Source organism: Oncorhynchus nerka, linkage group LG5 (assembly GCF_034236695.1).
Source record: "Oncorhynchus nerka isolate Pitt River linkage group LG5, Oner_Uvic_2.0, whole genome shotgun sequence".
Classification (NCBI taxonomy): Eukaryota; Metazoa; Chordata; class Actinopteri; order Salmoniformes; family Salmonidae; genus Oncorhynchus; species Oncorhynchus nerka.
Window position 1 is genome coordinate 64,407,680 of NC_088400.1, and position 24,572 is coordinate 64,432,251.

General features: G+C 46.5%; 3 protein-coding genes across 6 annotated transcripts in view; 2 read left to right on the top strand and 1 right to left on the bottom strand.

The window, feature by feature from the left end:
* Positions 1-1,254: 1,254 nt before the first annotated feature.
* Positions 1,255-17,039, bottom strand: LOC115125937 (testis-specific gene 10 protein-like). Of its 3 annotated transcripts, none has more exons than XM_065018900.1 (19): positions 16,858-17,039; positions 16,161-16,374; positions 15,708-16,051; positions 15,409-15,617; positions 10,634-10,789; positions 10,326-10,511; positions 10,113-10,190; positions 9,832-9,983; positions 9,554-9,669; positions 9,307-9,461; positions 9,073-9,128; positions 8,747-8,915; positions 8,224-8,334; positions 7,622-7,807; positions 7,240-7,407; positions 3,136-3,317; positions 2,884-2,988; positions 2,620-2,772; positions 1,255-2,517 (listed from the first exon to the last, which is right to left on the bottom strand). In XM_065018900.1, the coding sequence occupies exons 3-19, from the start codon at positions 15,871-15,873 to the stop codon at positions 2,487-2,489; spliced, it is 2,379 nt and encodes a 792-aa protein (XP_064874972.1). In that variant the 5' UTR covers positions 15,874-16,051; positions 16,161-16,374; positions 16,858-17,039; the 3' UTR covers positions 1,255-2,486. The 3 variants fall into 3 exon arrangements, with proteins under 3 accessions (XP_064874972.1, XP_029511388.1, XP_029511386.1); XM_029655528.2 differs by lacking the exon at positions 16,858-17,039 and having other exon boundaries at positions 15,708-15,864; positions 15,986-16,051; positions 16,161-16,307; XM_029655526.2 differs by having other exon boundaries at positions 15,708-16,374.
* A 664-nt stretch (positions 17,040-17,703) lies between these two features.
* On the top strand, positions 17,704-19,012 carry LOC115125936 (lipoyl amidotransferase LIPT1, mitochondrial-like). The gene has a single exon (XM_029655525.1). The coding sequence runs from the start codon at positions 17,850-17,852 to the stop codon at positions 18,987-18,989; it is 1,140 nt and encodes a 379-aa protein (XP_029511385.1). The 5' UTR covers positions 17,704-17,849; the 3' UTR covers positions 18,990-19,012.
* Positions 19,013-20,175: 1,163 nt separating this feature from the next.
* The window catches only part of LOC115125938 (eukaryotic translation initiation factor 5B-like), a 37,049-nt gene continuing 32,652 nt past the window's right edge, over positions 20,176-24,572 (top strand). For both annotated transcript variants that reach the window (XM_065018901.1, XM_065018902.1), the window contains exons 1-2: positions 20,176-20,307; positions 24,445-24,567. In XM_065018901.1, the coding sequence (XP_064874973.1) occupies positions 20,273-20,307; positions 24,445-24,567 (158 nt within the window). In that variant the 5' untranslated portion in view covers positions 20,176-20,272. The remainder of the gene's footprint in view (positions 20,308-24,444; positions 24,568-24,572) is intronic.

A 24,572-nucleotide genomic window follows, 5' to 3' on the forward strand; every position in this document is an offset into this window, starting at 1 on the left:
CTCTCCTGCACCCTGCCATCAACCTTGTAGCAGCCTGGCAGCAACCTGGTAGCACCCTGCCATCAACCTGGTAGCACCCTGCCATCAACCTGGCAGCACCCTGCCATCAACCTGGTAGCGCCCTGCCATCAACCTGGTAGCACCCTGCCATCAACCTGGTAGCAGCCTGCCATCAACCTGGTAGCGCCCTGCCATCAACCTGGTAGCACCCTGCCATCAACCTGGTAGCACCCTGCCATCAACCTGGTAGCGCCCTGCCATCAACCTGGTAGCACCCTGCCATCAACCTGGTAGCACCCTGCCATCAACCTGGCAGCACCCTGCCATCAACCTGGTAGCACCCTGCCATCAACCTGGTAGCACCCTGCCATCAACCTGGCAGCACCCTGCCATCAACCTGGTAGCACCCTGCCATCAACCTGGTAGCACCCTGCCATCAACCTGGCAGCAACCTTTGGATAGTCATTACCTTGGGCAGGACGCAGACATTCAGCCTACCCAATCTACTTCTGAGACAGAACAGTAGTGTTATGACACACCTGGCACACTGCTAGTCACACCATGAAACTACACCCCTCCCCCCCATACTAATTTCTACAGAACGCCCTCCATAAGTATAACTAGCTGGTACCCCCACTGTGTCTTCACTGCTCTCTGTCTCTCTCTCTTTCCGTTCTCCTTCCCTCTTCAGGGCTTTCCTATTTTAATGCTGAAGGTGACCTTGTTCTCACCTCTTTCCTGGTTATTAGTCTTATTATTGGTCTTATTTCATCTCTCCGAGGCACATCTTTCCACGCCCAATGAACCATAATATTACACAATGTCATAAAATAATGCTGGATAGAAACAGTGCAAGCTTCTTTTTCTTTTGTTGATTGATGTGTGATGTGAGAGTATCGGTTTATGCCATAGATACGGTATATTCAAATAGATTGCCGCTTGTGTTTCACAAACCCCTGTGGCATTATCTTTCCTAATGATTGTAAATGCTGTTTATCATGTTGGGTGTACTGTTCCTGTCCAATCTGTTTAGTTTATTGCAGGATTATCATGTGTCTGTCTAGTCATACAGTAAACATGGTGATTGGTCATAGCACGTATAACCTACTGTACCTGCCTTCTGTTGAGTTAGAGTAGGGATGGGCGACTTTGATCAGAGTGGGGCCCGGGGAAAAAGTGAACTCATCATGCAGCTAGCAGGTCTGCATACCGAACACATGCAGTCAGAGTCGGACATAGCACTTATGGAGGCCCTTGTGAGCAAAACATTTTAGTGGCAGCAGAGAGAAAACATTTATGTTTCACTTCATTTCCTGCAGTTTTCCACATTTTGCCTTTGGGCGAAGAGAAAATGTTGCCGTTTTAAAGCAAGATCGAGGCAATTATAAACATTTTGCCATTGGGCTGAGAGAAGACTTAGAAATTGTATATTTTATGTAAAAAAAATGTATTTAACTTTTGTTTAACTAAGCAAGTCAGTTAAGAACAAATTCTTATTTACAATGAAGGTCTACCGGGGAACAGTGGGTTAACTGCCTTGTTTACCTCGTCAGCTCGGGGATTCGATCCAGCAACCTTTCAGTTACTGGCCCAACGCTCTAACCACTAGGCTAATTTCATGCAATTCTGCTCTTATGCAATGGGGCAGAGAAAAATGAGCAGTTACAGCTAATTTCCTGCAATTCTATTAATTTTGCCATAGATTGGAGAGAAATAATTGCAGTTTTTAATATATCTGAGAGTGAATAACATTATCAATGGGGGCCCCCAGTCGGTAATTTGACCAAGATTAATATAAATTTAGATGGCTCGACTAATTTACCAATCCTAACTCAAATTTGCTGACGGGCTAATTGAGTGACCGTCAGTGACTGACATTACAAGAGAAAAACTACTGATGCACAATTGCACCGTCTACTATTCTAACTCTCAACAGTAAGTTGAGACCCCAGCAACAATAAATCTAAATAACACATTTTGTAAATTGATCCGCAGGCCTACAAAGGGGGGCTGTGCAGACCACCAGTTTCCCATCTATGATTTAGAGAACAAAGCATTCCAGGGGAAGAGACACACTGAGTGGCCAGTTGAACATGTAGCCTACAGTACCATTCGGCAAGGTTCAACTGACTTATGACTGAAAAGTAAACCAGAACAAAAAATAGAATACATTAATGAAAGAACATCATTCCCTCTTTTAGCTATAATTCATTTGAATCAAATCTTCATCAAAAATATACTGAATGGTCACACATTTTACAGATCAATACACACAACCAAACACAGTGATGTCAGTTCATTTGTACAATTGAATAAAAAATACATTTGAGATAACACTTGTTGAAACTATTTCCGGTCTAGGAGGGTTGTTCTGAACCTGAGGTCCTGATCATGACATCACAGGTTTGAGTTGAAGAATGACATCATAGCACAGTGAGGACTAGAGAGAAGGTTGGGTTATCTTTCCTCCAGAGAGAGAGATCTGTTCAGTCGTAGAGGTCCTTGAACCCCAGGCTCCTGTCACCACACACACACACACACACACACACACACACACACTGAGATGTAGAAATATATGTGTGCTGTATTCAGTGTGAGGTGTTCAGGGAGTGGGCCCACCTCTCTGGGGATCTCTCTCTGGCCAGGTGGTCTGGGGTGGACCACAGGGGCCTGCTGGGGCTGAGGGAGCGACGCAGGTGAGGGGAGGAGGGATGCAGGCCAGAGGACGATGACGACAGACCCTGACGACGCAGCTCCTGCACTGCCCTCTCCCTACGAGAGAGAGAGAGAGAGAGAGAGAGAGAGAGAGAGAGAGAGGGAGGGTAAAATACAAGCCAAGCCTTTACGACAAGCAAGGAGAGACAGACAGACTGACGGACGGACCTCTCAAACCGCTCAGTAGATAGCTGTCTTTTGGTCATGTCCAGGTCAGCCTCTAGCTGTGCCGAACGAGTACTCAATGTAGCCACCTCTCTACGCTGAGAGCTCCTGAGAGAGAGAGAGAGAGAGAGAGAGAGAGAGAGAATTGAGTTGGAGGTGGATAGATGAAAAAAAGAGAAACAAAGAGGGAAGATGTCAAAACAGGCAACCGGACAAATCAGAAACCCTTCCAACAGCGACCAAGTGTCTGCTCACGCCTTGCTGTCGGCCGCGGTGAGTTTGTCCCTGAGCAGCTGGATCTCGGTGTGTCTCTCCTGGGAGTTGAGCTGTCGGTGTAGCTCCTTCTCCCTGGTGGACACCAGCATGGATTCCAGGCTCTTCATGCTCAGACGCTCACTGGACAGCTGCTTCCTGAGCAGCTCCAGCTCACACTGCACCTACAAGCACACACACAGTGTACTGTTAACACACACACACCCACAAACGAACATGTTGACATACACTACCGATCAAAAGTTTTAGAACACCTACTCATTCCAGGGTTTTTCTTTATTTTTTACTATGTTCTACATGGTAGAATAATAGTGAAGACATCAAAGCTATGAAATAACACATGGAATAATGTAGTGACAAAAACAGTGTTAAACAAATCCAAATATATTTTAGATTCTTCAAATAGCCACCCATTGCCTTGATGACAGCTTTGCACACTCTTGGCATTCTCTCAACCAGCTTCACCTGGAATGCTTTTCCAACAGTCTTGAAGGAGTTCCCTACATATGCTGAGCACTTGTTGGCTGCTTTTCCTTCAATCTGCGGTCCGACTCATTCCAAACAATCTCAATTTGGTTGAGGTCGGTGGATTGTGGAGGTCAGCTCTCCTTCTTGGTAAAATAGCCCTTACACAGCCTGGAGGTGTGTTGGGTCATTGTCCTGTTGAAAAAGAAATGATAGTCCCACTAAGCTCAAACCAGATGGGATGGCGTATCGCTGTAGAATGCTGCGGTAGCCATGCTGGTTAAGTGTGCCTTGAATTCTAAATAAATCACAGACAGTGTCACCAGAAAAGCACCCCCACACCATCACACCTCCTCCTCCATGCTTTATGGTGGGAAATACACATTCGGAGATCATCCATTCACCCACACTGCGTCTCACAAAGACACGGCGGTTGGAACCAAAAATCTCCAATTTGGACTCATCAGACCAAAGGACAGATTTCCACCGGTCTAATGTCCATTGCTCGTGTTTCTGGGTCCAACCAAGTCTCTTCTTCTTAATGGTGTCCTTTAGTCATGGTTTCTTGGCAGAAATTTGACCATGAAGGCCTGATTCACACAGTCTCCTCTTAACAGTTGATGTTGAGATGTGTCTGTTACTTGAACTCTGGGAAGCATTTACTTGGGCTGCAATTTCTGAGGCTGGTATCTCTAATGAACTTATCCTCTGCAGCAGAGGTAACTCAGGGTCTTCGTTTCCTGTGGCAGTCCTCATTAGAGCCAGTTTCATCATAGGGCTTGATGGTTTTTGCGACTACACTTGAAGTAACTTTCAATGTTCTTGACATTTTCCGGATTGACTGACCTTCATGTCTTAAAGTAATGATGGACTGTCGTTTCTCTTTGTTTATTTGAACTATTCTTGCCATAATATGGACTTGGTTTTTTACCAAATAGGGTTATTTTCTGTATACCACCCCTACCATGTCACAACACAACTGATTGGCTCAAATGCATTAAGGAGGAAATAAATTCCACAAATTAACTTTTAACAAGGCATACCTGTTAATTGAAACGCATTCCAGGTGACTACCTCATGAAGCTGGTTGAGAGAATGCCAAGAGTGTGCAAATCTGTCATCAAGGCAAAGGGTGGCTATTTGAAGAATCTCAAATATATGTCACGTTCTGACCTTAGTTCCTTTATTATGTCTTTGTGTTAGGTTGGTCAGAGCGTGAGTGGTGGTGGGTAGTCTATGTTTCTTTTTCTATGTTGGTATATTTCTATGTGTTTGGCCTAGTATGGTTCTCAATCATAGGCGGGTGTCATTCGTTGTCTCTGATTGAGAATCATACTTAGGTAGCCTGTTTTCCCCATTTTGTTGTGGGTGTTTGTTTTCTGTTTAGTGTATGTCATCTTACAGAACTGTTTCATTCTTCCATTTCACTTTGTTATTTTGTTTTGTGCGTTCAGTCAAATAAATTATGAGGAACACTTACCACGCTGAATATCGATCCGATCCTTCTTACTCTTCCTCAGAGAAGGAGGAGATTCGTTACAGAAACACCCACCAAAAAAGGACCAAGCAGCGTGGTAACCTGGAGCAGAGGGTTCTGGACTCCTGGACTTGGGAGGAGATTTTGGATGGCAAGGGACCCTGGGCACTGGCTGGGGAATATCGCCGCCCCAAGGAAGGACTGGAGGCAGTGAAAGCTGAGCGGCGGCGATATAAGGAGGTAGCATGGCAGCGCGACAGGCACGAGAGGCAGCTCAAAAAATTATTTGGGGGGGGGGGCACACGGGGAGTGTCAGGTTGGAGACCTGAGCCCACTCCTCGTGCTTACCGAAAGCAGCGGTGTACTGGTCAGGCACCGTGTTATGCGGTGGAGCGCACGGTGTCGCCAGTACGCGCTCATAGCCCAGAGCGCTATAGGCCAGCCCCCCGCAAGTGCCATGCGAGAGTGGGCATCCAGCCAGGGCGTATTGTGCAGGCTCAGCGTGTCTGGTCTCCGGTACGCCGTTTCGGCCCAGGGTATCCTGCGCCGGCTCTGCGTGCTGTGTCTCCGGGTGCTGGGAGGGTGCAGTGCGTCTTATGCCTGCGCTCCGCCCATGCCGGGTGAATGTGGGCATTGAGCCTAAGGGAGAGGTGCGAGTGGTATGCACCAGATCTCCAGTGCTCACCCACAGCTCGGTTCAACCTGTGCCTGCACTCTGGAGGGTCCGGGCTAAAGTGGTCATCCAGCCTGGAGGAGTGGTGCCAAGGCTGCGCACCAGAGCTCCAGTGCTCCCCCACAGACCGGTCCATCCGGTGCCTCCTCCACGCACCAGGCCTCCTGTAGGTCTTCCCAGCCTGGTGGGTCCTGTGGCAGCCCCACGCACCAGGCTATCTTTCCATCTCCTCCCTCCAGGTTCTCTCTCTAGGCCAGAGCCTCCCGTCAGTCCGGAGCCGCCAGAGCCTCCCGTCAGTCCGGAGCCGCCCGTCAGTCAGTAACTGCCGGAGCCGCCCGTTAGTCAGGAGCTGTCAGAGCCACCCGTCAGTCAGGAGCTGTCAGAGTCGCCCTTCACTACGTCGCTGCCGGAGTCTCCCTTCACTACGTCGCTGCCGGAGTCGCCCTTCACTACGTCGCTGCCGGTGTCTCCCGCCTGTCCGGTGCTGCCGGAGTCTCCCGCCTGTCCGGTGCTGCCGGAGTCTCCCTTTACTACGTCGCTGCCGGAGTCTCCCGCCTGTCCGGTGCTGCCGGAGTCTCCCTTCACTACGTCGCTGCCGGAGTCTCCCGCCTGTCCGGTGCTGCCGGAGTCTCCCACCTGTCCGGTGCTGCCGGAGACTCCCGTCTATTCGGGGCCCGCTGCAAGGGTCCCCAGTCCGAGGTCGGCGGCGAGGGTCGCCGCTACAAAGGCGCCACTTAAGCTGGCAAAGACTATGGTGGAGTGGGGTCCACGTCCCGCGCCAGAACCGCCACCGCGGACAGACACCCACCCAGACCCTCCCCTTATAGGTTCAAGTTTTGTGTCCGGAGTCCGCACCTTTGGGGGGGGGGGGGGTACTGTCACGTTCTGACCTTAGTTCCTGTCTTTGTGTTAGTTTGGTCAGGGCGTGAGTTGGGGTGGGTAGTCTATGTTCTTTTTTCTATGTTGTTATATTTCTATGTGTTTGGCCTGGTATGGTTCTCAATCATAGGCAGGTGTCGTTCGTTGTCTCTGATTGAGAATCATACTTAGGTAGCCTGTTTTCCCCATTTTGTTGTGGGTGTTTGTTTTCTGTTTAGTGTATGTCATCTTACAGAACTGTTTCATTCTTCCATTTCACTTTGTTATTTTGTTTTGTGCGTTCAGTCAAATAAATTATGACGAACACATACCACGCTGAATATCGATCCGATCCTTCTTACTCTTCCTCAGACGAGGAGGAGATTCATTACAATATAAAATATATTTAGATTTGTTTAACACTGTTTTGGTTACTACATTAATACATATGTGTTATTTCATAGTTTTGATGTCTGCACTATTATTCTACAATGTAGAAAATAGTGAAAATAAAGAAAAACCCTTAAATGAGTAGGTGTTCTAAAAATTGGACCGGTACTGTATGTGTGCGCGCACACACACACACACACACACCATCCCCTCCATGACTCACAGCCTCCTTGCTGGAGTCCAGTTTGACACAGAGCTCCCTGGTCTTCTCCAGGTCAGTATGAGTGGCGGTGTGTTCCCCCTGGGTCTGTCTCAACTGCTCCTCAGTGTGCAGCAGACTCCTGTTGAGCTGAGACACCTGGCTGCTGCAGCTCCGCTCTGCAGACAACGCCTAGGATACACACAACTATAGGAGTCCAGGGTCATCTTCATTATGCACAACATGGTAAAACGTTGCAAAACCTTTTACAACAGAAATTAGCTTTTGTTATTGGGCAACTTCAGGTAGTCCCACCCTGTTTCAGTCCGTTTGGTGTCTAATGAATATGACCCAGTGTGTAACCAGTGATAATCCCTAATGATAGAGACAGTGAGGTTAGACAGACCTCCTGCAGACTGGCCTCCAGAGCCTCCACCTTCTCCTTGAGTCTGTGTCTCTCCATGTCTGAGGACATCAGCTCCAGCCTCAGCTCGCTGATGCTCCCCTCCGCCTGCCGCGCCTGCCCCTCCCAGCTCTCGGCCTGGGCCGACGCACGCCGCCGAGCCTCCTGGTGCTCCCTGCACTCCCGCTCCTGGTGGACACACACACACACACACACATTTGGATGATTTGTTCAGCTCCACAATGAATCAGTGCAAGTGAAAAGGTCTTGGCTATCAATCCCTACCCAACTCCAGTCTGAAAACGTTGATTGCCGCTTATAGTAAGCACAGGGAGGAAAGGAAAAAAACACATCTTCAAAAAGGAATTGATCTGGAACTCAAAGGCTGCGTTGACACAGAACCCCAATTCTGATTATTGTTCCACTAATAGGTATTTTGACCAATCAGATCAGCTCTTTTGACAATGTTTGGGCTAAATATCAGAATTGGGCTGCCTGTGTAATCGCAGCCATAGCTACTCTGGATGAGTGATAATTTGCTCGACAAGACATAACTAACAGATCACAGATTGAAATATCATCCATTCAGTTACAGCAGAGGGTACCTTGGTGGACAGCAGGTTCTCGATGCGGGAGATGTCAGCCACATAGTCCTGTACCTTCCTCTGCAGCTCATTCACCTCCTGGGCAGAGTCCTCAGAATTCAGCTCCAGGGCCTGGACAGCAAAACAAACTAGACCTTACAAAGTGTTTGTGAGATTCTAAAGAGATGATGGCCATGAGGTTTGGTATATCATGAATAATATGGCGTCCTAGTGTTTTCTACCACTGTTTGCCCAAACCAATCACCCGGGATGAAAAACTATTCTGGACCATGAGCCCATGGCATCTAGTCAAGTTCCAGTCTTTTTAGCTAACATTCCAATCCTTGCCACTCCTGTCACTTGGCAAATGACACAGAGTACAATAGCTGAACAGAGACAATAGCTGAGTACAATAGCTGAACAGAGACAGATACCAGGCTACATACCATCCTCCCTAAATAATATGAACCCTAAAAAGTTGATCATTTCAAAGTTAAAAAATAATAATTGTGCTCTGGTTTGGTCAGAAAGTGCTGTATCTGACCTGGTTGTTGAGGCGGCTCATGTCCAGTTTCTCTTGGAGTTGAGCATTCTCCCTCAGGGTGGAATCCTTCACCTTGGCCAAAGCTCCCAGCTCCTCCTCCGCATCCCCCAGCCTCCTCCTCAAAGCCTCCAGCTCCATCTCCCGCCCTGCCAGCTCCTCACGAACGCTCCTGGGGAACAGAAAGGTCACAGCCAGGGGTTAGAGTTTCGAGGTTAACTTACACAGGTGGTGCAATCCGTATGCATTTCTGAGTGAGCCTTAGTATGGTGACCTGGCATCTGATGCTGCTGTGTGAAGCTTTGTGGTACTGGACAACTCAGACTCACTCTGCTGATGTCTCCAGATCCTCAATGGACAACCTGAGATTCCTGATGGTTTTCTCCTGAAGAAAAACACATAGAAACCAAAGAGACCATCACTCAATCACTGATATTAGACCAATGTGTCACATCTCATGAGGTGATATCCAAGTGGGCATTTCAACTTCCTAAAGTGGCTGGCAGGTAGGTAGGCTGGCAGGTACAATTGGCTGTGTGTGTAGTTAGTGTTCAGTTGATTACTTTGTCGTCCAGTTGGTTGTGGGCTGAGTTAAGGAGGTCAGTCTTGTTCTCCAGCTGCTCCTGCAGGGAGTCTCTCCTCTGGTCCAGGTCAGTGATGGTGGACTGTAGACTGCTCACCTCCTCTCTTAGACCAGACATCTGCCTCAGTAAAGAGTCTGACACAACAGATAAGGCTCAGTTTGGTAAGGTTATCTGAAATAGCGTTATTACACACACACACACACAGAGGCAGACCTTGTCTCCTCACCGTTCTTCTCGTCCAGCAGTTTGATCCTCTCCTGGGAGTTCTGTAGTTCTCCGATGCGGGAGGTCAGTCTGCGCTGGCTGTCACTCAGGGTGTTCTGTGTCTCACTGTTGGACAGTCTGAACACACACGTGTGAGCACACACTTAAAAGGATGATATTAAAGGGATTAAATGGACGCTATAGAAGTAACAGCTCCCACACATGTCCAGTATGTGGCTGATGCAGGATTTGAATCCCCAACCACATGACTTCATACATCAGTGCTGGTTCCTTGCTTACCTCAGCATGACACACTCGTTCTTGGTCCTGCTGTGTTCGTCCTCAGCAGCGGTCAGCTTCCTGCCCAGGGTGTGGACCTCCTCCTCCAGCCCCATCATGGACTCCCTCATCAGGGCAAGACGGCTCTTCTGGTCCCCCCGCTCATGCTCCAGCTACAGCAAGGAGAATCACCATGAAATGCAATTAGCAGAACAAACATTCCATTCCAAACTTAGGACATTTAAAGAGTGTGTCTGTTCTAGTCATTGTGTTTCTATGGAGGTTTTCACCTCCTCACTCACAGTGAGAATGGCTGTCTGCAGGTCCTCCACCCTCTGCTCCAGATGAGCCCTCTCACTGATGGCTGTCTCCTGAGAGATCTGACAACACGCAACACACACATAGACACTTTCTCTCAGCAGGATACACAGACACACACACATTAATTGGTAGTCAATAGATGGCCATGCTGGAACCCTCAGAAGTAGATTGTCCAATCTGGTTAATATATTGACCTTGAGTCTCTCCCTGAGACTGTCCCTCTCTGTGCTCATACGGTGGAGGTCGACCTTGGCCTCGTCTCTCTCCGCCTCCACGCGCTTCAGGATGCTCTGAGCCGACACAGTGACACTGCTCTTAGCTGCGCGCGACGACTTGGATTTCAGTACCTCGCGACGCAGCGATGCTACCTCCTGCTGGGCCTGATGAAGAATGGGATTGTTACCAGCAAAATTATTTCCCATTCATTTGGTCCTGAGCAAAGAAAAAGTTGGACAAAAGGTGTGATGTTGGAGTTAACTGTTCCTTTAAGAATGGTACTGGCCTGCTGGTAGTGCATGCTGGTCTTGTCTCTGTCGGCAGTCAGAACTCTCACGTTGGCCTGGATCTCTGACAGGTGGCGCTCATACTTATCCAGCATGTTCTGCATCTCGTCCCGCTCTCTCAAGACCCTGATCAGCTCAGAATCATAGCTGCCCCCCTGACCAAAACAGGGGAACAAGACATGATGTCAGATTTCAAAAGAGTACATCAGCTGTTACATTAGTATTATGACAAAGTGCTCACAGTCCAGGAGACATTGGTCAGAAATTAGATTTTTTTCTGATTAATATGGAAAAAGTAATATTTGAAGAGTTTATGTACAAAATGCTATGTCAACCAATTTTTTACATTTGTATTTTTTCATCAGAAATGATTGCTTATGGGTACCTTCATGTGTGTGTAAAATATTACTGTTCTCAGATGTTTATTAATATATTTAAGTGTGTATGAAAATGCGTTTCTTTTGCTAAACGCTATATTGTTTCGCTGGAATGCAATGTTGGTATCCTGTATATTTGACTGTGATATGTGGTTGTCTCACCTAGCTACCTTAAGATGAATGCACTTACTTTAAGTCGCTCTGGATGAGAGCATCTGCTAAACGACTAAAATGTCAAATGTAAATGTTTCACAGGTCTTATATTACTGAATGTAAATGTTTCACAGGTCTTATATTACTGAATGTAAATGTTTAACAGGTCTTATATTACTGAATGTAAATGTTTCACAGGTCTTATATTACTGAATGTAAATGTTTCACAGGTCTTATATTACTGAATGTAAATGTTTCACAGGTCTTATATTACTGAATGTAAATGTTTCACAGGTCTTATATTACTGAATGTAAATGTTTCACAGGTCTTATATTACTGAATGTAAATGTTTCACAGGTCTTATATTACTGAATGTAAATGTTTCACAGGTCTTATATTACTGAATGTAAATGTTTCACAGGTCTTATATTACTGAATGTAAATGTTTCACAGGTCTTATATTACTGAATGTAAATGTTTCACAGGTCTTATATTACTGAATGTAAATGTTTCACAGGTCTTATATTACTGAATGTAAATGTTTCACAGGTCTTATATTACTGAATGTAAATGTTTCACAGGTCTTATATTACTGAATGTAAATGTTTCACAGGTCTTATATTACTGAATGTAAATGTTTCACAGGTCTTATATTACTGAATGTAAATGTTTCACAGGTCTTATATTACTGAATGTAAATGTTTCACAGGTCTTATATTACTGAATGTAAATGTTTCACAGGTCTTATATTACTGAATGTAAATGTTTCACAGGTCTTATATTACTGAATGTAAATGTTTCACAGGTCTTATATTACTCAATGAATTTTTATTTTATTGTTTTATTTTATTGATGTCAAAAATGTATCATTTCTGATGCCTCCCGGGTGGCACAGTGGTCTAAAGGCACTGCATCGCAGTGCTAGCTAATTTACCAACATTTCTGATGCCTCCCGGGTGGCACAGTGGTCTAAAGGCACTGCATCGCAGTGCTAGCTAATTTACCAACATTTCTGATGCCTCCCGGGTGGCACAGTGGTCTAAAGGCACTGCATCGCAGTGCTAGCTAATTTACCAACATTTCTGATGCCTCCCGGGTGGCACAGTGGTCTAAAGGCACTGCATCGCAGTGCTAGCTAATTTACCAACATTTCTGATGCCTCCCGGGTGGCACAGTGGTCTAAAGGCACTGCATCGCAGTGCTAGCTAATTTACCAACATTTCTGATGCCTCCCGGGTGGCACAGTGGTCTAAAGGCACTGCATCGCAGTGCTAGCTAATTTACCAACATTTCTGATGCCTCCCGGGTGGCACAGTGGTCTAAAGGCACTGCATCGCAGTGCTAGCTAATTTACCAACATTTCTGATGCCTCCCGGGTGGCACAGTGGTCTAAGGCACTGCATCGCAGTGCTAGCTAATTTACCAACATTTCTGATGCCTCCCGGGTGGCACAGTGGTCTAAAGGCACTGCAGTGCTAGCTAATTTACCAACATTTCTGATGCCTCCCGGGTGGCACAGGGCACTGCATCGCAGTGCTAGCTAATTTACCAACATTTCTGATGCCTCCCGGTGGCACAGTGGTCTAAGGCACTGCATCGCAGTGCTAGCTAATTTACCAACATTTCTGATGCCTCCCGGGTGGCACAGTGGTCTAAAGGCACTGCATCGCAGTGCTAGCTAATTTACCAACATTTCTGATGCCTCCCGGTGGCACAGTGGTCTAAAGGCACTGCATCGCAGTGCTAGCTAATTTACCAACATTTCTGATGCCTCCCGGGTGGCACAGTGGTCTAAAGGCACTGCATCGCAGTGCTAGCTAATTTACCAACATTTCTGATGCCTCCCGGTGGCACAGTGGTCTAAAGGCACTGCATCGCAGTGCTAGCTAATTTACCAACATTTCTGATGCCTCCCGGGTGGCACAGTGGTCTAAAGGCACTGCATCGCAGTGCTAGCTAATTTACCAACATTTCTGATGCCTCCCGGTGGCACAGTGGTCTAAAGGCACTGCATCGCAGTGCTAGCTAATTTACCAACATTTCTGATGCCTCCCGGGTGGCACAGTGGTCTAAAGGCACTGCATCGCAGTGCTAGCTAATTTACCAACATTTCTGATGCCTCCCGGGTGGCACAGTGGTCTAAAGGCACTGCATCGCAGTGCTAGCTAATTTACCAACATTTCTGATGCCTCCCGGGTGGCACAGGGTGGCACTGCATCGCAGTGCTAGCTAATTTACCAACATTTCTGATGCCTCCCGGGTGGCACAGTGGTTCTGGCACTGCATCGCAGTGCTAGCTAATTTACCAACATTTCTGATGCCTCCCGGGTGGCACAGTGGTCTAAAGGCACTGCATCGCAGTGCTAGCTAATTTACCAACATTTCTGATGCCTCCCGGGTGGCACAGTGGTCTAAAGGCACTGCATCGCAGTGCTAGCTAATTTACCAACATTTCTGATGCCTCCCGGGTGGCACAGTGGTCTAAAGGCACTGCATCGCAGTGCTAGCTAATTTACCAACATTTCTGATGCCTCCCGGGTGGCACAGTGGTCTAAAGGCACTGCATCGCAGTGCTAGCTAATTTACCAACATTTCTGATGCCTCCCGGGTGGCACAGTGGTCTAAAGGCACTGCATCGCAGTGCTAGCTAATTTACCAACATTTCTGATGCCTCCCGGGTGGCACAGTGGTCTAAAGGCACTGCATCGCAGTGCTAGCTAATTTACCAACATTTCTGATGCCTCCCGGGTGGCACAGTGGTCTAAAGGCACTGCATCGCAGTGCTAGCTAATTTACCAACATTTCTGATGCCTCCCGGGTGGCACAGTGGTCTAAAGGCACTGCATCGCAGTGCTAGCTAATTTACCAACATTTCTGATGCCTCCCGGGTGGCACAGTGGTCTAAAGGCACTGCATCGCAGTGCTAGCTAATTTACCAACATTTCTGATGCCTCCCGGGTGGCACAGTGGTCTAAAGGCACTGCATCGCAGTGCTAGCTAATTTACCAACATTTCTGATGCCTCCCGGGTGGCACAGTGGTCTAAAGGCACTGCATCGCAGTGCTAGCTAATTTACCAACATTTCTGATGCCTCCCGGGTGGCACAGTGGTCTAAAGGCACTGCATCGCAGTGCTAGCTAATTTACCAACATTTCTGATGCCTCCCGGGTGGCACAGTGGTCTAAAGGCACTGCATCGCAGTGCTAGCTAAATTTACCAACATTTCTGATGCCTCCCGGGTGGCACAGTGGTCTAAAGGCACTGCATCGCAGTGCTAGCTAATTTACCAACATTTCTGATGCCTCCCGGGTGGCACAGTGGTCTAAAGGCACTGCATCGCAGTGCTAGCTAATTTACCAACATTTCTGATGCCTCCCGGGTGGCACAGTGGTCTAAGGCACTGCATCGCAGTGCTAGCTAATTTACCAACATTTCTGATGCCTCCCGGGTGGCACAGTGGTCTAAGGCACTGCATCGCAGTGCTAGCTAATTTACCAACATTTCTGATGCCTCCCGGGTGGCACAGTGGTCTAAAGGCACTGCATCGCAGTGCTAGCTAATTTACCAACATTTCTGATGCCTCCCGGGTGGCACAGTGGTCTAAAGGCACTGCATCGCAGTGCTAGCTAATTTACCAACATTTCTGATGCCTCCCGGTGGCACAGTGGTCTAAAGGCACTGCATCGCAGTGCTAGCTAATTTACCAACATTTCTGATGCCTCCCGGGTGGCACAGTGGTCTAAAGGCACTGCATCGCAGTGCTAGCTAATTTACCAACATTTCTGATGCCTCCCGGGTGGCACAGTGGTCTAAAGGCACTGCATCGCAGTGCTAGCTAATTTACCAACATTTCTGATGCCTCCCGGGTGGCACAGTGGTCAGTGCTAGCTAAAGGCACTGCATCGCAGTGCTAGCTAATTTACCAACATTTCTGATGCCTCCCGGGTGGCACAGTGGTCTAAGGCACTGCATCGCAGTGCTAGCTAATTTACCAACATTTCTGATGCCTCCCGGGTGGCACAGTGGTCTAAGGCACTGCATCGCAGTGCTAGCTAATTTACCAACATTTCTGATGCCTCCCGGGTGGCACAGTGGTCTAAAGGCACTGCATCGCAGTGCTAGCTAATTTACCAACATTTCTGAAAATTGATATATAGCCTCATTTATACATTTATAACACTGAAGATGGTGTAACAACTCCCTATTTACATTTCTAGTTAATATTAGACAGACATTCCTTTACCTTGACAGGGGACTGGCGGGTGGGGCTGCGGCTCTGGAGGTGCCCCCGACAGGGGCTACAGGAGCACCTGCTCCTCAGCATCCTCCTCAGGCTGTCTGCTTCCTGTCTGTAGTAGTCCCTCTCCTCCTCCACGCTCCGCAAGAAGCTGTCCAGACGAGAGCCACGTTTCCCCCTGCTGCCTGGCTCTGTGAACAGGACCTGCTCTCTCTCTGTAGGATAGCCAACAATGTTACATCACATTCTGGCATCTCGTTCTCCACTACCCTCTCTCCTCTCAGTCCAGCCCCAGAGTAACTCACCTGTGAGGCTGAGCTTCTGCACCAGTCTGTTCAGACTGTCTCTCTCCTGGTGCAACTGGTCCAGTAAGGCCTGCAGGTCCTGCTCCTGATTCTGCTCTACTGTGGGGTTCAGCTGGGTCTCAAGTTCTATTGGTTCAGTGTCTGCTGACTCGCTATCCTGAGACATAGCCCAGAACCCAGAAGCCAGGGTGGATGGTAAATGTAGGCTATTGATTATACTATTTTCTTTATGCCTGTTGAATTAGATTGCAATATAGTGGTATCAGTCGTGGTCTTACAGGTGTCACTTTGGTGATAGCGCCCTCTAGTGACGTGATCTTCCTCTGCAGGTTTTCGATGATGCTCTACAAAACCAGACCCCAAGAAATCTTGCATTGATTCAATCAGACATTCACTCATCCATTGTGTTCAGTATTCACATCGCATCCCCTCTTTGGCACACAGTAAGTCTACCTCTGCATGCTGTGTGTGGTCCTCTGTTGTCTCCAGTGTGGGGCCCTGCTGGTCCTGCTCTTCCTGCAGCTGAGCAGGTGTACTGATATGGCCTGGCTCCTGCTGGTTCTTCAAAGACAGCTCCTCCACCTCCTCCTCCCCCCTCTCCTCCCCTCACCCCTTGCTGAAGCTGCACCTCCTCAGCCTGCACACGAGCCACACTAACCTCTGCAGCCTGACACAGGAAGGGCAATGGGGATTAGGTGAAAATAATTCACATAAGAAAATGTGTCTGTATCAAGCTGATAGATAAAAAACTAACAAGAGTGCCTGGTTTATGACACACTGTTCTAAACAAGTTACGTTGTCATGGTAACCACGCATATTCAAACTTGACCTTGCAAAGCAAAACATTGTATTAAAGTTCCTTATTTGGCGAACAGGTGCTTTTAATCGAGCTACTGATTATGAATGTATTATAAACCGCACAGTATTGGTGTTCAAAAGGTTGCTAGTTTTCAAAGTAGTGTCTTCCAAATCACAGCAATCTTGCTAACGACGCTAGCCTTGAAATGTCGAAAGCGATATTGATTTGATTATGGCAAGATTGCTCGCTAAACACTTAAATAGAATTAGGCTACATCTACTCTGGTTGTCTAAGTAAAACATTACATGTAAACAAAAAAAATCATGGTTGAGAGAGAGATCTTCAACTTACTTTATGGAAGAAATAGTTATAGCTGTAGCTAGCAAATAGTTACGTGAGGTTATCTGGATAAATCACTGGGGTTTGCTGTTGTAAACCCTGAATGGCTCCTAAACCGCTTTTCATACGGATAAACAATCTGACCAATCAGATGTCAGGATTCGATCGGAATTCGAGATGTCGCAAGCTTGCAAGCCAATCAGCAAAGGCCCTTTCTTCACAGTGTGCGTCCATTACCTTGACAACGCAGTGACCCGGTACTCCACCACACACTGACAACACGTGCTGAAAATGTTAGCAGAAGATAATGTTAGCCTAGTGTAATTCCAAATCTAAATGCAAAAGTATTATGCATCAGAATGACTGATTTGACTGCATTGCTAAATGCATTGCAGTGTTCTATGCAATTTATGCTACCATTTTAAAATAAAAGGAATACACCCCAGGCTTCAAATAAATCAGTTATTTTGCATTCCTCAGGATTAAAAAGTAGGCTACTATAATAAATTGCACTGTCAATCTGTTTTGTGCGAGCCTAGCTGTTTTCCCCCTGCAGTACATGATGCTTCCATATAGTGAGCCTTTTGTGGCTGTTTTTGCAGAGGGGCAAGTGTTACCCTGTTACTTTGTTGATTTTGAAAAATAAGCCAAAATAATATTTTAAATCCAACCCAGCCAGCCCCTCAGGCACTAGTCATCCTTTTTGACTCAATATACGATTTATGCCACTGGGTGGCGTGGAAAAAGCAGCATCGAAAATCATTTGAGCAACATGGAGTCGATATCGCTCCAGCACAGCAGATGGCAGTGTTACAACAAGGGTAAATAAACCGTGCCTTTAACAAAATAAGAGGAAGAACAACGGAAGTATGTGTGTAAAAACGATTTGGATCTGAAAACGTATTCACTCTGAACGTTTCCATTCATGTATTTTGAAAAGTTTCTTTCCACAAAAGTGATAACCTATTTTCAGATTCACAGAAGAAACGACAGATAGAGGTGCGATGATTTTAAGAACATTCTCGAATTTGTGCGCACAATCCCAAGCCTGTTTTCGATCGGCTCGAGCCAAGAGCACATTGTCAGCTGTCATTGACGAGACTGGTAAGTCAGGACTTATCCTCAAATCTTTGTCAACAGACATATTTGAAAACTTAGCATTGGAGGACTGGATACACAATCATGTTGACCTCCAAAACCGGAATATGCTCTTCTTATGGAGTAATGCCCCAGCGGTGGTGATAGGGAGACATCAGAACCCGTGGCAAGAGTGCAACCTTCAGGTCATGAGACAGAAAGGGATACCGCTCGCCAGGCGACGCAGTGGGGGCGGGACTGTATTCCACGATTTAGGAAATGTCAATTTGACTTTCTTCACCTCCAAGAAAAACTATGACCGTCACAGGAATCTCCAAGTTGTGACAAGTGCTCTGAAAGGACTCAGGCCAGACATGGATGTACGTGCAACAGAGAGGTTTGACATCTTGCTGAATGGCCAACACAAGATTTCAGGAACCGCTGCTAAATTGGGAAGGACAGCAGCTTACCATCACTGCACTCTGCTATGTTCGGCTGACAGGGCACTGCTGTCCGCAGTGCTGAAACCGACCTGCCAGGGTATCAAGAGCAATGCAACGCAAAGCGTGCCATCCCCTGTGAAAAACCTGCTGGATGAGGACCCGACGTTGGACTGTGACACTATCATGGATTCAGTGGCATCCCAGTACAACACAGAGTTTGGTTTCAGCAGCCCTGTAACACTTGTGGACCCAAGTGATGAGCTGTCCTTGCCTGGTATCCAAAGAATGGCCCGTGAACTGTTGGCATGGGAGTGGACATTTGGAAGGACTCCTAAGTTCAGTATCTGTACGACTTTTGAGTTGAAAAATGACACGTCTATCTGCAATGCAACTCTAAACATGGACATCAAAAATGGCATTATAGAAACTTGTGACATTGAGGTTCCCTCAGACTGGCTACCTGTGGAGTTGTCTCGAGAGTTCTCCTTACACCTGATGGGTGGGAAATTATGTCCCTACGAGACATCAGTAATCGCAGCAGAATTGCTGAGGACAATCCCACAAAATAAAGAACTTGAAAGAAAGATGTATAATCTGTGCCGAAGAGTTGTCTTCATGATGTGAATAAAGCACTGCTGCATGACATACTGAGTTGTCCAGGGTTTTGTTATTGGGATGGTTTAATCACCGTTTCTCTAAGGGAAGGGTTGCTCTCTGTATAGCTGTTCTAGAAAGTTATCTATAGACCCTGGCTTTAAATGCACACAAAGTATTTCCATAGCACAAATTCTGCATAAACATCTAATTACGCTGGTAAGCAGTTTATAATAGCAATAAGGCACCTCGGGGGTTTGTGATATATGGCCAATATACCATGACTAAGGACTGTATCTAGGCACTCAGCATTGTCTTGTGCATAAGAACAGACCGTAGCTGTGGTATATTGGCCATATACCATACCCCCTCTGGCCTTATTTCTTAAATATACCCTTTAGAAAATAGGTTACATCCTTTTCCAGAGTGCAATAAATGCTGCCTCTGTAATGGGGGTCAGTGTGCTGCTAACACCTTTAGCTTCCCCCACATCCTTCAACCAGTCCTTCAACAATCCTCTGCTTTGAAAAACAAGTGATGAGAAGAAGCCCAGTGGGGGAAGATGGAGCGATATGGATTTTGGCTGACATTCTGCACATTTTTGTCATCGATGAAACATTAGATCCCAATACAGTTTTCTGTTCCCAAAACTAAAATCTGTTACGAACAGAGTGGACTAAGTTTTATAGATTTGACCCTTTGTCAAAGTTGTAAAAAATAGCTTTGTTTAGAAGGAGTGTAAGGGCGAAATACCAATTTACTTATTTCACAAGCACACTTCACAGAGTGGCGTTCCCTAACTGAAATATGCAAATACATGCTAGAAGGTGCCAATAGGATCTCGCTAGCTCGAACACAGTGCCCACTATGATTAATTTGCTCTCATTGAAAATGACATGATGCTGTTTATCTTGGGTTGATTATAAAACTCTTTGGCCTAGCGGTTAGTGTTGGACCAGTAACTGAAAGGTTATTAGTTTGAATACCTGAGCCGATAAGGTGAAAAATCTGTCGATGTACCCTTGAGCAAGGTACTTAACCCTAATTTGCCCCTGGGATGCAGTACTACTGGCTGACCCTGTAAAACAACACATTTCTTTGCACCTGTCACAATAGCAATACTATTAATAATGTGTTACTCCATTATACCTGCGCAATTTGCGCAGTGAAGATGCCCTTCACTTCAGTACAGGCAATAGAAAACGCTCTGCAACTGCGCAGGATGTGTGACCAACCCCCATTGGACCAACCATATGTGCTGTATCGGCGAACAACGAGGCTGAACATTGTGGATAAAATTAAAAACAAGGAGAATGGGGAAGAAACAGAAAAAGTCAGGCGATGACAGGTACACGATAGTGTGGCCCGTGTGTCATACGATTTGAGAAAGTTGTGATGTATGCAACATACTTCTATGACTATAACGGTTAGCTAGCTAACGCTAGTCGTACAGGCTGAGCTGGCTAGCATTAGCATGATACTGAAGCCATGAGTTTCATGTGGCGGCAGATTGCCTTGGCTAGGCCTCCCGTCTCGGCTTATTCATAAGCTAACGTTATCCTCGCGCACTTGTTTTCTACCTCTCATATTGACAATGAATTAACCAATTTATATCTCGTATAAACATACTTGATGCTGAACAACAGAGACACGAAACCTATTATTCTCGCCATTAGCTAGCATATGTTATGCAGCTACATTGGCATCCTACTACCAGCTAGCTAGCTAGCCAGGCTCCATGCAGTCACATAATGAAGTTAATTTCCATTAGCTCGTGAGCTATCTAACTTAGCTACCTTGCTCGCCCACTAATAGGGAAACGCAGATAACTATGTTGCAATTCTAGGAGGACATTGTCAGCGAACTATTGCTGAATCTTTGAGTCACTGACAACACAAGTGAGGACCACCTGCCTGGCTATGCCCCATGCCTGCAACATCATCCCTTTTCATTGTGCTGTCAGAAAGGGCCCTCATTCATTGTCCCAACTGTCGCCTCTATGGCTTGAGTATCCATTCAATGGCTGTGACCCCGTGTGAGTAAACATGGTCATTTGCGATTGATACCCCAGAGATTTGTTGTTGTCCTCAGTTTGGTGGGGCTTCAGAATAAAGCAGTATACTGATCTCAATGGTTAGAATATATATACTATTTCCATGGCCAAGTATGATGCTTTACGACCAAAAGTCAACCAATGTTGTTGTTCATAAATTGATACATTCCTGAATAGAGATGTCAATTGACACTGTCTCATTACGACATAGCCCTACAATGGCTGCTTGTCTGCCAAGTGCACAAATCTACACTAGCTCCTTGTAGTAGGCACTCTTATCCACCCTTTGTAAGTCATGACCAGGTGTCTGCTTTTGACTGTGGGAATGAGCCTTGACAGATAATAGACAGAGCGACAGTAGGCTAAGTGTCGTGCTGGCTTGGTGGCGGCGGCTGCCATTTAAGTTGATAATTGAGGGATATATATTGACTGACCTGCCGTGATGGTGAGCTCTCACCCCCTGTACTGTATACTGCTGATCTGTAGCCTGCTCCTGTTCCAGTCAACTCTGCTGTGAGGTCAAGATGATACCAGGCCAGGGCTAAAGATGGCGCTGAACAGCAATGGCGGAAGGATATTAAAGCTTGATTAACTATGGTCCTCTCTGTTCCCCATAACCAACAACTATTATAGGTCTGGTCCAGAAACAACCACTTGCCCCTAACCCTAAAGGCACTTGTATTTAAGCAATATTCATAGTAGTTATTACAGGTGAATAAGTGAAAGGAATAACATTGATAGAACAGGATAATTCCATCAACATCCTGTCTATCAGCTGCTTCTTCATGATTTTATTACCCAGAGGCAAGAGTGTCTGCACTGTGCACCCTGTGTGTTTCACCCGGGGTTGGGCCCTGTTCCTTCTAACACAGAGGTGTTTTCCACTGCTGATGCAACAGGCATGCAAGGAGGCTAGCCTCACCCTCTGTATAAAGTCTGAGGCTGAGCAGACGTAGGGCTTTTAGTCTCAAAGATCCATGTGCTGCTTCAGGTAAGGTTATTGTGGTTGGATTGTGGATGGTTAGTAGTTGAGATGATCATAATGGTCATTACAGGTTAGGGACTGAAGTTGTTTGTCTTTCATGTTTGGTTTTCATTTTCACCCGTCTAACATAAGACTGAAGGTCTAGAATTAGTTATTGCATTTTTTGGACTGACGGCGTAACAGTGTCAAGTGTGCAGCTGCCATTCAGGTGGTGGTGTTGTTCTTGTTGGATGCACACTTCCCACTGTCAGCGTTGATTTGTGGCCACCAGCAAGTCATTTTAGGACCGCAGTAAAGCCTTCAAATCTGTAAACATTTTCTGTTTACAAGACTTTTTAGTGTCCTGTGACGGACTGGGTCTGACTGACTGACTGGGTCTGTCTTTGTCGGAATGACTGACTGGGTCTGTCTTTGTTGGACTGACTGACTGGGTCTGTCTTTGTCGGAATGACTGACTGGGTCTGTCTTTGTTGGACTGACTGACTGGGTCTGTCTTTGTCGGACTGACTGACTGGGTCTGTCTTTGTCGGACTGACTGACTGGGTCTGTCTTTTGTCGGACAGACTGACTGGGTCTGTCTTTTGTCGGACTGATTGACTGGGTCTGTCTTTTGTCGGACTGATTGACTGGGTCTGTCTTTTGTCGGACTGACTGATTGACTGGGTCTGTCTTTTGTCGGACTGACTGACTGACTGGGTCTGTCTTTTGTCGGACTGACTGACTGACTGGGTCTGTATTTTGTCGGACTGACTGACTGACTTGGTCTGTCTTTTGTCGGACTGACTGACTGACTGGGTCTGTCTTTTTGTCGGACTGACTGACTGACTTACTGGGTCTGTCTTTTTGTCGGACTGACTGACTGACTGGGTCTGTCTTTTTGTCGGACTGACTGACTGACTGACTGGGTCTGTCTTTTTGTCGGACTGACTGACTCTGTCTTTTTGTCGGACTGACTGACTGACTGGGTCTGTCTTTTTGTCGGACTGACTGACTGACTGGGTCTGTCTTTTTGTCGGACTGACTGACTGACTGGGTCTGTCTTTTTGTCGGACTGACTGACTGACTGGGTCTGTCTTTTTGTCGGACTGACTGACTGACTGGGTCTGTCTTTTGTCGGACTGACTGACTGACTGGGTCTGTCTTTTTGTCGGACTGACTGACTGACTGGGTCTGTCTTTTGTCGGACTGACTGACTGACTGGGTCTGTCTTTTGTCGGACTGACTGACTGGGTCTGTCTTTTGTCGGACTGACTGACTGGGTCTGTCTTTTGTCGGACTGACTGACTGACTGACTGACTGGGTCTGTCTTTTGTCGGACTGACTGACTGACTTGGTCTGTCTTTTGTCGGACTGACTGACTGACTTGGTCTGTCTTTTGTCGGACTGACTGACTGACTTGGTCTGTCTTTTGTCGGACTGACTGACTGACTGGGTCTGTCTTTTGTCGGACTGACTGACTGACTTGGTCTGTCTTTTGTCGGACTGACTGACTGACTTGGTCTGTCTTTTGTCGGACTGACTGACTGACTTGGTCTGTCTTTTTGTCGGACTGGATATGAAAATCATATTTGTGTGAAATGTGCTAATTTGATCAAGGCTGCTAATATTTGAAATCCCACACGTTCGTTGCTAGATTGTATCATTTTGCTGCTAACACGGAACCCAAACCGGCTACGTGCGTGCATAAATGTATTTTGTCCCCCCACACCAAATGCGATCATGACACAAAGGTTAAAATATCAAAACAAACTCTCAACCAATTATATTAATTTGGGGACAGGTCGAAAGCGTTAAACATTTATGGCAATTTAGCTAGCTAGCTTGCACTTGCTATCTAATTTGTCCTTTTTAGCTAGCTTGCTGTTGCTAGCTAATTTTTCCTGGGATGAAAACATTGAGTTGTTATTTTACCTGAAATGCACAAGCTTCTCTACTCCGCCAATTAATCCACACATAAAACGGTCAACCGAATCGTTTCTAGTCATCTTTCCTCCTTCCAGGCCTTTTCTTCTCTTGACTTTATATTGCGATTGGCAACTTTCATAAATTAGGTGCATTACCGCCACTGACCTCGTTCGTCTTTCAGTCACCCACGTGGGTATAACCAATGAGGAGATGGCACGTGGGTATCTGCTTCTGTAAACCAATGAGGAGATGGGAGAGGCAGGAGTTGCAGCGCGATCTGCGTCACAAATAGAACTGACTTCTATTTTATCCCTTGACATCGCAGATGCTTGTTGGCGCCGTGTGAGCAGTGTTGGTGCAATAATTGAATAACATAGATTTCTACATTTATTTTGCATGCTCGCTCACGCGACGCGAGCGGTGTAGTCAGCCCGTAAGCCTGCATTTTCTCCATGCATCTGCATGGAGAAGATATGCTTGGTAATGCTGTCTTTTACCATGTGTAATGTGCATCATATGTGATTTGCATAACTTTGTTTCAGTGCCAAAGACGGTGGCATCGACCTTGACGCCCTAGCAGCAGAAATCGAAGGAGCGGGAGCCTCCAAGGAGCAAGGTAAAGGAAAGGCCAAGAAGAAGAAAGACAAAAAGAAAGACGATTTTGAGTAAG

Bases quoted from the DNA above. Each gene is read 5' to 3' on its own strand.
- LOC115125936 (XM_029655525.1), top strand. From the start codon at position 17,850: ATGATTTTAAGAACATTCTCGAATTTGTGCGCACAATCCCAAGCCTGT.
- LOC115125937 (XM_065018900.1), bottom strand. From the start codon at position 15,873: ATGTCTCAGGATAGCGAGTCAGCAGACACTGAACCAATAGAACTTGAG. The intron at 15,618-15,707 runs GTGAGTTACTCT...GCTATCCTACAG, and splicing joins GCAGAAGCTCAGCCTCACAG to AGAGAGAGCAGGTCCTGTTC. The intron at 9,984-10,112 runs GTGAGTGAGGAG...TCCTTGCTGTAG, and splicing joins TGCAGACAGCCATTCTCACT to CTGGAGCATGAGCGGGGGGA.